Source organism: Pelodiscus sinensis, chromosome 10 (assembly GCF_052426305.1).
Source record: "Pelodiscus sinensis isolate ZL-2025 chromosome 10, ASM5242630v1, whole genome shotgun sequence".
NCBI classification, from domain to species: domain Eukaryota; kingdom Metazoa; phylum Chordata; order Testudines; family Trionychidae; genus Pelodiscus; species Pelodiscus sinensis.
Window position 1 is genome coordinate 28,377,801 of NC_143061.1, and position 15,060 is coordinate 28,392,860.

The 15,060-nt window shown below is 41.6% G+C and overlaps 1 protein-coding gene across 17 annotated transcripts in view; it reads right to left on the bottom strand.

The window, feature by feature from the left end:
* The window catches only part of MBNL1 (muscleblind like splicing regulator 1), a 199,035-nt gene that overhangs the window by 25,005 nt on the left and 158,970 nt on the right, over positions 1 to 15,060 (bottom strand). For all 17 annotated transcript variants that reach the window (XM_014569966.4, XM_014569964.4, XM_006115963.5 and 14 more), the window contains one exon: positions 7,083 to 7,283. In XM_014569966.4, coding sequence (XP_014425452.1) covers positions 7,083 to 7,283 — 201 coding nt within the window. The remainder of the gene's footprint in view (positions 1 to 7,082; positions 7,284 to 15,060) is intronic.

Consider the following 15,060-nt stretch of genomic DNA (forward strand, 5'->3'; position numbering starts at 1 on the left):
ATCAAATGATACTAAAGCCATTTTTACACTATGCGAAAGGTAGATGTTGCCGCAATTAATCCCCCAGGGTTCAATTTAGGGGATCGAGTGAAGACCTACTAATTTGATCTGAGACAGCACCCCCGTCGGTACTGGTACTCCTGCTCCTCACAGGAAGTAAGGGAAGCCAATGGGAGCATTTGCTACTGTCAACCTCCCACTCTGTGGATGGTGATTTAAGATACATCGACTCCAGATATGTAATTAACATAGCTGGAATTGTGTATCTTAAGTCGATCTTTTAGTATAGACGTGCCTTAAGACTCTTACCTACAGCTCCATTTGGTAGCAGACTTGCCACCTCCCCAGTCTAGACCACACATACGACTCTATTTTTAGGTTCATGTTTAGGCAGTTATTCTACCAAAGTAATGCTATCAGGCCATATCTAATAGTTTCCCTTAGTTTGCTTCTTTATACTGAGTAGCAACTTTTCCAACCTACAACACATTTTACATGTAAAATAAAAAATATGTATCTTTTGTACTCTGACAGCTATGTTAGATCTCCTATGACCTTGAAATATAAAAGTACTGTATCATGAGAAAATTCTCTCTCTCTCCCTCTCTCTCTGCTCAGAAAAGAGGCGGCAGCTCAAGAGTCCAATGCATGAATTCAGCCATATCTGCAGTGTTTGGATAAAATTTAAAATTATTCACATTCAAACAAAACTGAAACTTTTTTGAAATTCCGATAACGTCAGTCAACTCGTTCCTTTACATTCCCCTTTTCTATTTCATGTTATTTTCTACTGTCAGATTTCTGCCAAGGCCAGAAGCAGGAATACAGAGAAGAGCAGACTTCTACTCAAAGTATTTTTAGTTAAATTTATGATATATTGGAACTCTCCTAGGGAAGTTTAATCTCATGAAATCTCCATCTTGATTTCCAGATTGGCTGGCATGGTTAAATCTAGCTAAACATCCAAACTTCTCTACCTGAACTAAACACAATCTCCAAAACATTTGAAGTTGATCCTTTTACTAGTAACTTGGGATGTCAATGTGTAGTCAACTACATGATTATCCGATAAATCTGATCTTATCGGTTAATCTTGTCGACTACACATTCCCTCCCCCCCCTCCCCCAGTGCCTCTGATACAGAGGCAGCAAGGAAGGTGGGAGCAGAAGCCCATGAGAAGCTGGCTTTAAGCAGGTTCCCCATGAGCACTGGGTCAACCTGCCTTCCCCCACCCCCAGGCTGCTACTTCTGATAGAGAGGCAGCAATGCAGAGGGCGAGGGGGGAGCAGGCTGGAGCCAATATGCACGGGGATCTGGTTTTCAGGCAGGCTCTTGGCGTGTGCCAGCTCCGCGGACCCTACAGAGACAGTGAGAGGGGCAGGCAGCTTAAATGCTGGTTACCCCCAGCACCAGCTCCATGGTGCTGCCTGCACCTTTGCGCTGCTACCTTTATCTCAGAGGCAGCAGCATGTGGGAGGGGAGGCTACCACGAAGCAGCCTCTGTTTGTGGCAGGCCCAAGCTCCCCATGGAAAGAGACTGCTCCGTATCCCACGGCTGCCCTGCAGCAGCAGCCCCTGCAGACAGAGGCTAGTCTAGCATCCCATGGTGCAGGCTCTGTCCAGTGAGCCTGGGCCCATTGCAAACAGAGGCTGGTTGATGGCAGCAGCTTCTGTCCATGGGGAGCTCGAACTCCCACGAACAGGGTCTGATGCCACCCTGCGCTGCTGCCTCTGTATGAAAGGCAGCAGTGTGAGGTGACAGAGGGTTCCCTGGGAGTGGGGCCAGGAGCGCACTGGCTGCTGGCCCGGCCCTTGGCGGCTACAGAATAGTCGTGTAACCGCTAAGATTTCATGTGGTTACATGACTATTCTATTACACAATATTTAACATTGTTATTAGTAACTATCAACAACTTTATTGCAGGGATATTCTCACTGATTCTAGGGCCCCTATGGCTTGCATAGAATACGTTGTGGTCTGTATCTGTCTTAAAAATAAATGATTTTAATTTCCTTTTATGAATGTTGAAAAGAATAAAAGCCTGTAGTTGTAGAACATTCATAGTTTAAGCTTCCAAGAGCATGTGTGTTACCTTAATGAACAAAGCAGTACATCATTTTTGAAAATATAGTTTTAAAACTGAGAACAGAATTAATAATTTGTAAGTTTTGACTAAAATCCCATCTGCTTTATTAAACTGGACAATGCTAAAGGCAGGGAGCTAAACTGTGAATCACTCAATAATCATATAATTTCAAATTATATTAATTATAGAAAAAAATCAGGTGCATGCTGTAGAAATAAAGCACATTTATTCACTGAGTAGGATTAAAGATCTGTAAATATTTAGAAGCCAGAAGAGCATTTTTATAGTCAATAAAATGCTAAATAGGAACTTTCTCTCCAAATACAAAATCTAGATATTCTAGAAGGCAGACCAAAATAAGTTAATGTCCTTACATTCTACAAGTAGAATAAATCAGATTCCAGAAGAATAGTTGCTGTTTTTGTGAAGAGGAGAGAAGCGAGGGTGAGAGTATAATTGTAGAGGAGGAACCACTAAGTGAACTCCAATATAGTCTGAATCACAGTCAAAACAAAACAAAACAAAAATATCCAAAGATGGGAAGCACCTGGATAAAAAAAGAACACTGTCCTAAAATGGCTCAACAAATCCACTGGAAGGACAGAAAATTGGCTTAACTAGTAGACTGTTTGCTTTCAGGAGCAGTGAAAATAGCAGAGGTAACAGACCTCCTATTTCCTATCTAACACAAAATTTCCGTTGTACAGATGGCTGCTTGAATCCAACAGAACAAACTGTCTAATCAATCTGGGAAGGCAGGGACAACTCCAGGCATCTCTCCATTCAGATCAATGCAACAGTAGCTGCATTGCCAGACAGCATAAAGTTCCTAACACTAAGGCCATGTTTACACTAGGAAATTATTTTGAAATTACTAAATTTGACAACCAGCATGATCTACTACACGGAATCACTGAAATTAGTTCAAGACAGGCTCTGTTAATGTAGACACGCTACCTTGGACTTAGAGCCACAGGAAGCACTGGGAAGTAATTAGTTCAAATTAGTGGCACCAGAGTATCCACACTACCGTTATTCTGAAATAAGTATTTCAGAATTAGCGTTACTCCTGATGAAAAGCAGGAGTATAGAATTCGAATTCTGTGGCCTGTTATTTCGAAATAATGGGCTTGGTAGTGAGGATGTTCTGCTTATAAATTCAATGGGGGGTGGGGTGGGGCGGGAAGGTTGGGGGTCATTTTGAAATAAAGTCCTAATGTAGACCAGGGCTAAGTGTCTCTGGACTGATTTAGTAAAGACACATAACTAGGGGCTTGACCACACACGAAAATTGTAGCAATTTAACTAAATAAGTTTTAAAACTGTTTAGTTAAATTGATACACCCAACAACCTAATGTGCAAGAAACTCTTATTTCACTTTAGCAAAAGATGGTAAGACATTTACTTCTACTAACTTGAGCATATAAAAATTAAGTGTATTATTGAAGCAGTTGATAATGCTGTTGTTATAATAGGCAAGAAATGCAGAACGAGTCCGCGAACTGGAAATCAGAGAGTAAACCTGAAAAGAGGGGCAAATGATTATTTCTTGCAAGCTCCAAGGGCAGGGAATGACTGGGGATCTGTGAAAAAAATGAGCAGGGACAGAGCAGCCGTAAAAGCTCTGGTTTAAATTAAACAAAAAACAGCACTTTAAAGACTAACAAGATGGTTTAATAGGTGATGAGCTTTCGTGGGCCAGAACCACTTCCTCAGATCAAAATGAGATCAGATCTGAGGAAGTGGGTCTGGCCCACGAAAGTTCATCACCTATTAAACCATCTTGTTAGTCTTTAAAGTGCTACATAGTCCTGTATTTTGTTTCAGCTACACCAGACTAACACGGCTACATTTCTATCACTATTCTGGTTTAAATGGGCATTGCTTCAGAATAGGATTCTCCTATTTTGTGCCATTGAACATGGGGGATATGACTGAAATGTGAGCAAGCCATATGATTGTCCTCTCTAGAGGACTCCCCTGAAGCATCCACTTGTGAGTAGGGTCATCAATATGCTGGTGTTACTTCACAAGTGAAAGTTACCAAAGGGAAAGAAGCCCTGCTCTCTCCTCCACTGTAATGTGAAACTTTTCTCAGGTCAAAGTGAAGCCCTATCCAGGACAAATCCTCAAACAATTATTTTCCACCAGGAAACCTGCAACAAATGAGAAACTTCTTAAGTCTCAATGTGTATATCTCCAGTGGTTTGTAACTTTTTTTCAATCAAAGTTTAAAGCAAAGCAGCTTGGTCATTTTAAAAAGATTATTGCTTTTGGATGCTTGCTGGGGCTTTTAAAATTTTGAAAATGGACCTTAGGTTAGACTGTGGTTAGTACAATTAGGTGTTCAAGGAGGAGCACAATCCTCTACTACAGAGAAATGTGATCCCCCACTGTGCTAATGTTTTAAATGTCATAAGAACATTAACAAACACATTCTGACCAAATGCTCCATTTTGAAGCTCTCCTGTCAAATGCTCCATTTTGAAGATCTACTGTCCTTGTCTCCAATTTTCAGCAAATTCTTATACATGCAAGGCACCATGCTTTCTGGAGCTTCCTGAATGTAGAAAGAGTGCAGCATGCTTTTGACACAAACAGGTCAGCAGGTGGACTTAGCCAGCACTTTGAAGGAGATCCCAAAATAATTCTCACAGCAGCACTGTCTTCTCAGATTCATTTCAGGTCCTCACATTGTTTACTTATCTTTCTTCATTGGTCTTAATTCATCCCTGGCAAGTAACCACTGTGATGTAGAAATTATCAAAAGAAAACCCTCCTTGATGATTTGGAAGTAACGGAAGAGTCAACATTGCACAGGTCTCAAATTGCTACACCAGTGATCTGGCTGGGTTTCTGAAAACTCTCCTCCTTAAAAAAAAAAAAATCTCCAAAAGGGGAAGTGAAGTGATCTTTCAAAAGAGGAAACTGTGGTGATCTAAACTCTTATTATAGTTCACACAGACTTGGGAAATGTTCAGAGAGTGATGACACTTTGGATGACATTCTACACTGCTTCTAACTTGCAACTCTCTAAGTAGCAACTTGGTAACTATGAGAAGAGTTTGTGGAAGGGACATAACTTCCATACAAGGAGACAGATTTCCTCTGGATGCAGGTCCAAAAAATGGCAGAAAAAGTTATGAATTATTTTATTTTAAAATGTTTGGAATGGCAATCCATTATTTTCCTTCTCACTTTTTCCTTCAAATCCTGATGGGCCAGATCCAAAACCGGTGTAAACTGATTTACAGCAGTTGAGGATCTACACCCCAAATTTTAACTTACCTCAACATCTCTCTTAATTGAAAAGACACAATTTGTATGATGTAGGGATGTAAAAGGTTTACCCCTTGCAGTTAAACAGTAAGGGCTGGATCAGCTCTTCCCCCACCTTGAGAAGAGAGTTCCTCCTGCCCTGCGGGGCCTGTCCAGACCCCACCGCCACAGGTTACTCGGGGAGCTGGTTGCAGAGCCCACAGCAGCAGCTGGCAGCCTCGCTCTCATGGAAACTTCGTTATAGGCTCTAGAGTATAAAGCTCGGTAAGCTTTATAGTCCAGCACTCTCAGCACGTGTAACCCGCTAAGATTTTTTTGTGGTTACACAGTTACCTTTTTAAATGACTTTTTACATCCCTAGTATTATTAAAAAATCTATCATGTGATTAAAAATCTGCAGGATTAAATTACAATTTTATTTTTTATCTATACTATAATACAGAGATTGGTACTAAAAATCCTCATTTGTCAGTTACCACACAGCTCAGGAAATAATTGGGGTTATTATTGAGTGATAGCTATGGCTAAATGTTGCCTTTATTGGGGGGGGGAAGGACTCACAATATCTGAATACCCTATTTAAAGCGTGAAATAGAACAACAAAACAAATAAATATATTGCTAATATGGTCTTTTAACATTTCTAACCATTTAATTATAAATACTAAGTCTGTGAAATTTGGGATTGTAAACACTATCTTACAGACTACACTGATAACAACAGAGAAGTGGAAAGCCATCTTTCAGCATATTTTGACAGTCTGCTGCACAGTGCTGGCTCAGGGCCTACGTCGCCACAGACATAAGGTGTTGAAAACACTGTCAGGCATTTTAGATAAGAACAGATTCAGGGCAAGGGAGAATAACTGCTACAGAGGACTAAAATTTATGAGGGCTGTAGCAAAAGATAAACAGGAGGCCTCTGAGGGAATTCTAGCAATATATACCCTGAATGAAAATAAGCAAAGAGACTGAAGATCTTTTATCCAGGTAGCTAAAGTATCACTATACCAAGTCCTGAGAAAACAGCAAATAGTTCTGCAACACCTTAGAGACTAACAAAACATGTAGATGGTATCATGAGCTTTCAGTTTTGTTAGTCTCTAAGGTGCTGCAGGACTACTCACAGTTTTTTAAGTTTTTTCAGTTACAGACTAACACGGCTACCCCTCTGAAACTTATACCAAGTCCTGACAGCCTACACCTATCTATATCACACTCAATGTAGTTCTTGGGTCCTGATACTCTTGTGTTCGGATTACCAAATTTTAAAAGGTTTGAGTGTCACCTATTTCTAGGGTTGCCAGGTGTCCGGTTTTGAACCGGACAGTCCAGTATTTGAGCTTTCTGTTCAGGAAACAAATTGAGAAAATATAAATGAGAAAATATAAATGTCCGGTGTTTTCTAAATAAGATGTAATGTAGATTGTGATGTAATTGTCAAATGTGTCCAGTATTTTTGTTGAAACTATCTGGCAACCTTACCTATTTCCTTTTGTGTTAGTGAGGAAAGCATGTGAGTTATTAAGTCACTGCACGACGGTCACGTTGCATTCTGTTCAGAGGCTTTTATGAAGATATCACATTAACCGTGCACACTCCTGGTCGGGATTGTAATTTATGTGCTATTAGTTTCCTTCATAAGAACAGCACTGAAGATGGAGGAGACTAATGCATAAGATTAACTAGAGGTAATAAAGCATAATACTTCCTACCTCCAGTCTGTCTGTCCTCATTAATTTTTGTGCGGCAGCAGCGGCAGCTGCGGGAACGGGGACACCAGGATTCCCTGCAACCAGCATCGGTGCAGTTGGTAAGATCTCCGCTGGGACCAGGCCTGGGGAGACAGGCCCCAGGTAAGGATTAAAGGCTGCTGATGCATTGGTGGCTAAACTTGGTGCAACTGAAAACATTGGCTGGAAAAAAAAGAAGAAACAATTCTTTAATGTTTATATTAGTCAGTATTCCAAATACTACCATATACTCTAAAGCAGCTGTTTCTTGCTGCCTTTGATAACAGTGTATTTGTTGCTATTAATTCAAACAAAATATTTGCTGTAGCTCAAGAATATACAGCACGCGTTAGCCATCTTAGTGCACTCATTTACTAAAAATTCCATTAAGAGGGAATTCAATTTAAAGACTCATTTTTCCAATAGAAGCTAATTCGGACATGCACGTATGACAGGTGGCAGTAGTATGACTGACCTTTGACTCTCTCAACAGCATGGACACAAATCAGCACTCCCACACGGCTGTGTAAGGAAAGCATCTCACAACTGTGATCTCAGAGACTCTCGTGTGCATGTTTGAACATGAAGTGTGCACAAATATCCACAAATGAGAATGATCTCAGTGGGTGAGAGAAGGCACCCTTACATTCAGTCACTGTTAAACAGCATGGACACACATTCTAGGGTAAATAGGTACTGAGGCAAAGGAATTACACCAACATAAAAGAAGTCCAAGATCAGAATATAACAATTCTTTCTGGTAAAAGTAAATAGGTTGCCCCCCCAGACATTCAGTAGAAAGTAAACATTTTCAGTATCCTGAATATTGAGGCCAACAACTGAAGCCTTCAGTTAAACAGGTTTCAGAGGCTCCTTCAAGTTCATGTGTTGTTAAGGTCCAGAAGCTCAACCAAGTTCAACTACAAAATTCTATGCTGTTATATTACACTGGTGTAAAACTGAAGTAACTCCACTACTCCACTGCATTTGACAGAATTATTCCATCAGTATAAATGACAAAATCCATACTTTTGATTGCTGTGTAGAACAGCTGGTTAATATGTTATGAATTATAGAATCATGGAACACTAGAATTGGAAAGGACCTCGAGAGGCCATCAGGTCCAGTCCCCTGCCCTAATAGCAGGGCCAAGCACCATCTAGGTTGCAGGCAGGTTCCCGTGTGGCCTAGTGGCTAGGGCTCCTGCCTGGGGAGGACAGGGTTGTGGGTTTGAGTCTCGGGTCCCCTGGGGTCAGGTCAAGAGGCACTAGGGCAGGTGGGATAAAGAGCCTACCCGCAGTAAGGTGGAGGGGCAGGTTCCTGCATGACCTAGTGGAACGGGTGCCCGCCTTGGGAGTACAGGGTTGCGGGTTCAATTAACCTCATGAAGTCTTATCAGCTACTTGACTATTCTATAAACCCCAGTGAGTGGGGCCAGCCGCCAGTGTGCTCTGGACTGGACTGGACTCCAAGGACTCCCCTGTATCAGAAGCAGCAGTATGGGGTTGCCCCTCACTACTGCCTCTAATACAGAGCCTGTGTGTGGGAGGTATAGAGGTGAGGTATGGTATCAGGGTTGGGGATTAAGTCATGGGCTAGCTAGGGGGCACGCATCTATGGGGGAGCACGCATCTATGGGGGAGCATCTGGCGGCTCCCAGATAACAGGCTGCAGCGACCACATTAACTCTCACAGTGCCCTGCCAGGCTTGGCCTGTGGTGGCTGGGCGCTTGCAGCCAGCTCTGCACACACACACACACACCCTCCCCCACGTGGTGGGGCCTCACATGAGCCCCCCTCCAACTCCGGGGTGCAATTAAACTGTCTGCTTGGGGGGCTGGAATGGCTCCGTCCAGTACTGGGTGATATGTGTGCTGGGTGATATGTGTGTCTAAGCTCCTGGACCTGGCATGGAACTGGAACTGAGCCAGGCTGCCTGCCCACCTGCTCCTAATACACTTTAAATGCAGAGCTGCAGCAGGTATGTCCTGGACCTGGACCTGGCACAAGTTAGGACTGAGCTGGGCTGCTGGCAAGCTTGCTAAAAAATTTACTGCAGGGGGTGGGGTGGGGGGAGAGAATGTTTACAGTATATAGCATTAACCTATAAGCTTTTGCTTATTGGTTAATCAACTATACTATTACATCCGGTCCTCCCTGATAGATGTCTATCCGACCTGCTCTTAAATATCTCCAATGATGTAGATCCCAGAACCTCCCTAGGCAATTTATTCCAATGTTTAACCACCCTGACAGTTAGGAAGTTTTCCTAATGTCCAATTTAAACCTCTCTTGAAAGCTCTCTTCAAACCTGTATTCTTAGACTACAGATGAACATGCACCATCTAATGGATCTCCCTGTCTCTCATCTGAGCTCTCTTAGGGTACGTCTAGACTACCGCGTTTTGTCGACGGAAGTTTTGTCGACAGATCCTGTCGACAAAACTTCCGTCGACAAAGAGCGTCCAGACACATTGAGTTCTGTCGACAAAGCAAGCTGCTTTGTCGACAGAACTCCGTAGTCTGGACGCAACGTTACAGGCAATAACACCTTCTGTCGACAGAAGGTGTTATGCCTCGTAAAATGAGGTATACCAGCGTCGACAATACTGCTGAGTTCTGCCGACGTTATGTCGACAGAACTTAGCGGTAGTGTAGACGCTGGTATAGTTTTGTCGACAAAAGTGGACTTTTGTCGACAAAACTAGGTAGTCTAGACACACCCTTAGGCACCATATACAAGGATATGTTTTTTTTTCTCTATGAAGTGACTCATGTACCTTACAAACCAGGAGCCAAAAATGTCATTTTAAACATTGAACAAAGGCACAATATATACAAAGGTAATTTACAAAGCATAAGTTTAAGCTGGGAGTAAATCCTCTCAAGTGTCTGGATCTTCATCAGAGTCAATGAGATGAGACCCAGACAAATTAGCTGATGGATAAATTAGTATAAGAGATCAAGCAACAGAACTGGCAAGTTAGTTCTTTGACTGTGGATAGCAACTAGAAGGCTAGAAGGCTAGAAGAATCCTTCCTTCAGCTCAATATACCAACTAAAGGGTAAATAATAAGGGATATACTATAGGCTTTCAATCACTGAAATGAGAAGCGTAGCAGATTTTACAAAAACAGCCTCAAATCATTCTGAATCTTGTCTTACAGGTGTTTTGCTAAGTATTCTATACATGTGTTGTACCAGATTAATCATTAATTATACTGGCCCAGCCTAAGATCCCTTTTCAGTCTTTTGGGGGCAAAGGTAATTTAAAGCTACGATAAGCAGGTAGCACAGAATGTCCCCTTCACTGGAGAATTCCCAGGTGGTAAAGCCAGCTTTATGTATTCAGACAGTGCAGCAGTCTCAGAGAACCTTAAACACTAGGCATAATTTACAGCACCTCTGAGATTACATCAAATTATGCTAAATTATCTTTAGCTGGCCTCATGACAAAATGGGGGTAAAGATGGAGTAGAGCCACCTTCGCTACCTAGATAAACTGAGCACCCTTCTGTCACACCTGAGAACTGCACACACACAAGATATATCTATCTATATCTATATCTATAGATAGATATAAAAACATAATGCAAAAAGATATTTCCATTGACTTTTTCTACTCTAAAGACTGAGCTATACATCTAATTTTCTCCAAAGAATAAGTCAGTATTACTTATAAAATCCATTTTCTTGAGGTCCCAGAAATTTCAGTTTACTCATTTCTTTAGGCCACAATATTTCCATAAACTTTATGTGTAGTTAATGAAGGAAATACATCCAACAAAACCTAGGACTAATTGTTTCTGCTTAAACTGGGTAAACAAACGATGATGAGTTTGACCAACATACACGGTATTGGATAACATGGTACAGAAAACCTGTAAAAATATACAAACCATAATGTCTTTGAAAACATTTTGTAATTGTGCCAAAATAAATGGAAATAAAATATTATTTCACATTCTGTAATTAAACAAATTATAGAAAGCGGGCACAAAGTATAGGTAGAACATTTCTAAATGCACCACAGCAAGTCAAGGAATCTCCACAGGTTCCCATAAAGCTTCAGCTTCTATTACTGAGAACATTTTACCACATTCTTTATATAAAGATTTACTGCAATCTGGAGTAAGTCAGAAGAGGAGTTTGGGTGAGGAGGTTATGCAGTTTCTTAGGGCACGTCTACACAGCAGGGTAAAAGTCGAATTAAGCTACGCAACTTCTGGTATGTCAATGAGAACACTCTTCCTTCAACTTCCCTTACACCTTGTGAAATAAGGTTACAAGAGTCAGAATAAGAAGTCCTCCAGCTTGTCATTATTTCAAAATAATGGCTTGCTGTGTATACATGCTCTTTGTTAATTCGGAATAATTCCAGTTTTTCTGAAATAACGCTGCTGTTCAGATGTACTCGTAGAGTAGTGGAATGGGAGTTGAGACTCTAAAATTTTATTCCCATCTCTGCTACTGGCTCTTTGTGAGTCTTTGGGGAAGCCACTGGTTTAAAATGATGTGGCTTAATTTTCTCATCTGTAAAGTGGACTTAATACTATCCAGCATTGTTGTAGTCGTGTTGGTCCCAGGATATTAGAAAGAAAGTGGGCTTACCGAAAGCTCTTCCTTCATTGTCTGCTGTTTGATATTTTAACACAGAGTACTATGCAATGGTAATGAAATAATGTAAAATTATAAACATTATATAAAAGTGAAAAACTAAAATAGAATTTTAAAAAGCTGAAATAAAATTTTCCCCAAAGTTTATTTTTATTTTGGTTTTTTTTATTACAATAGATCACTTTTTCTCAGATATTTCAGTGTGATGAAATATGGTGTTTTTTTAATGAAAAACCATTCTGGAAAAAAATATCCAACCAGCTCCACCCACAATAATAAACTGATCTCATTACATGTCCCATAAACCTTAAAGACCGCATACATTAAAAGCAGACAATAAACACATTTAGGTTTACAGTGAACCAAGACAACAGGGAGAACTGGACCTCTCTTTTTGTGCATCTAAGTTTGTGCGTTTAAAGAACAATAATTACAGTTTTACCCAGATATCTAAACACCTGATTGTGCTTAAGTGTCGAGTAACTAGATATTTAAGCAACAGAAAATGTTCCTACCAGGGACAAAATATTTCCTGCAACTAGTTGCACCCACAACATGTTTCAAAATCTGGCACTGACCGCACAGCACTCAAGCTGTTGTGTAGCCGGTCAGAGGAAACTGTGTACCTCTTTCAAGGCAAATGCAGGGAAGTTGCTGTAGACAGATCAGCTCAGCATGAGGATGCTGACTCATCTCCCGCCAAGGGACTAGAAGTGGGAGAGGGGTGAGTACACAGATGCAAGCTCAGCAGGAGGAACCAGTCTTTCACCTTGCAGGGAAGGAATACAGGCAGTCCCCGGGTTACGTACAAGATAGGGACTGAAGGTTTGTTCTTAAGTTGAATCTGTATGTAAGTCGGAACTGGCATCCAGATTCAGCCGCTGCTGAAACTGATCAGTTTCAACAGCGGCTGAATCTGGACACCAGTTCTGACTTACATATAGATTCAACTTAAGAACCCCAGGCGTCCCCAAGTCAGCTGCTGCTGAAACTGATCAGCAGCTGATTCCAGGAAGCCCGGGGCAGAGCAACTCTGCCTCGGGCTTCCTGTAGTCAGCCGCTGGTCAGTTTCAGCAGCGGCTAACTTGGGGACGCCTGGGGCAGAGCAGCTCGGGTGCTGCTGGGTTGGTCCAGTAGCGCGGCCGCTCCTCGGCGCTACTGGACCAACCCGGCAGCACCCCAGCTGCTCTGCCCCAGGCGTCCTGATTCAGCCACTGCTGAAACTGATCAGCAGCGGCTGAATCAGGACTTCTGGGGCAGAGCAGCTGGGGTGCTGCCGGGTTGGTCCAGTAGCGCCAAGGAGCGGTGCTGTGGGACCAACCGGCAGCGCCCCACCTGCTCTACCACAGGCCCCGGGCTTTGCTCCACGTCTCCCTGGTCTGCTTGGGGGGGGGGGCACTAGCTGACCAGGGAGACACGGAGCAAAGCGGCGGAGGACCCGGGCCAGACCGCGGCGCTTCCAGATCAGCTTCCAGAAGACTTCCCTTGTGGGGACATCAATCCAAGAGAGGTGCAAGAGCCAAATTTCACAGTATTTCTAAGCTTAAAATAAATTCCCGGGTAGCTTTATAGAGTGCACCATTGGCTGACAATTACAGTCAAATCAAGGAACAGAACTTTCTGGCAGTGTAAAGCAGTAAGCCTTGAGGTGACTGAGAAAAGCCATACGCAGTATCAGCACATCTTCAGCACAAACTCACTCTCACTGAAACTTCATTGGATGCATAATTTTTGCTCAGAAGCGGTAGCACTCTTTGGTGAGAGGTTCTGCCTGATTCACAAGAACAAATCAATAATTTAAATACCTTACTTGATCCTAGTAAGTAAAAGGAGGCTGCCCTGAGACGGCTGAAAGAAGTATTAGGGGCACGAGACTATTGGTGGGCTGCTGGGCACAAAACCTGTAGGTGTTTCAGCATCCCCACACTCTAACTTCCTGCACCTGTGAGCAGTGCATACAAATGGTTATTGGACAGAAAATGCATACTATCAACTGAGTGACCTTCTGACTTTCTGATTGCTGTGAGTGCTCCCCATTTGTCATTAGGATGGGTAAGGGGGTTCAAATGACAGTATCCTCAGAATCTCTGTCCCATGTTTATAAAACTTTTCAATACAGCTGGTCAGGAATTTTTTGACAAAAGATTTTTTTTTTAATCAGAATATGGTGATTTCAAAATTATTCTTGGGAACATTCCAGATTTGAAACTTTCATCAAGAAAACTCTCTTGGATTCAGGGTGGGAATTTCTGGTCAAAATGTTTGAGATAGTGTGAAAAATATGTGTAAGCCTTTATTCAGTCCAGAGTAGCTAAGAGCTTGGGGATTAAGGTACTCATCAGGGTTAGAGACCCGAGTTTAATCCCTGCTCTGTTTGATTTAGATGAGGGATTTGAACTCAGATTGTGCGCATCACAGGTGAGTGCTTGAAGAGTCATCAGGTTACTGGTAATTGCTGGGTGTGGAGAGTCTCTGTTTTTTGGTAAAATAAAATAAAATATCTCCACTTTGTCCCAGTAGAGAACTGGAAAACATTCTAAACCATCAGAAACCATTTACTACTCAGCTCTATCAGTCAGACAGTGAAAGTTTAAAAAAATGCAAACAAAGCATAAGTGGAAGAAGAGTTTGAAATGAAAGGCTCAGGAATTTAAGATAGGGAATGTTAAGCTGAGCGGGCATTTTAGTTTTGTTTTAATACACTGAAAAGGTGCATCAACTTGAAATCTAGTCATTCCATAAAGGCAATGTCAGTATCAGTTCCTAAATCCCCCTGCCAATTTTTGTGGTTTTACGATCCCATCCCTGTGCAGATACAAAACTTGGATGATAGATATAAAGCAGATATTTGAGGATTTGCAGGGCTCTACCCATCTTCCTACTATTTTATTTAAACATTTTTCATATTTAAATACTCAGTGTTGTAAAAGACAAATCCAGGGTCTCATTAACATCCTTATTGTGACAACACAAAACTGATAAGCAAACAATCCTTGCTATATTTGTAACATAACCTTCCAAGGTACTAAACTTCTACAAGTCAAGAAATCTGAAGCACTTCAACCAGTATATATACTCCACCAGTTTTCAGTTTGAACTCAATGAAACTTGTGCTGCTCTGTCAAGTAGGATTTTTGAAAGTCCACACTTACTTACTTGCCTAAATGTAAATTTAGGAGTCCAATAGCAAATAGGAGCTATTTGCTGGCCTGAGTGCATATAAAATTCACATTAAGTGTTAATATACAGAACATCTAAATAACTTTTCACTGATAACACTGAAGTACTTTTCAAGGGCATGTCTACATTAGGAAACTTTCAAAATAATTAAAATCAATTTAAT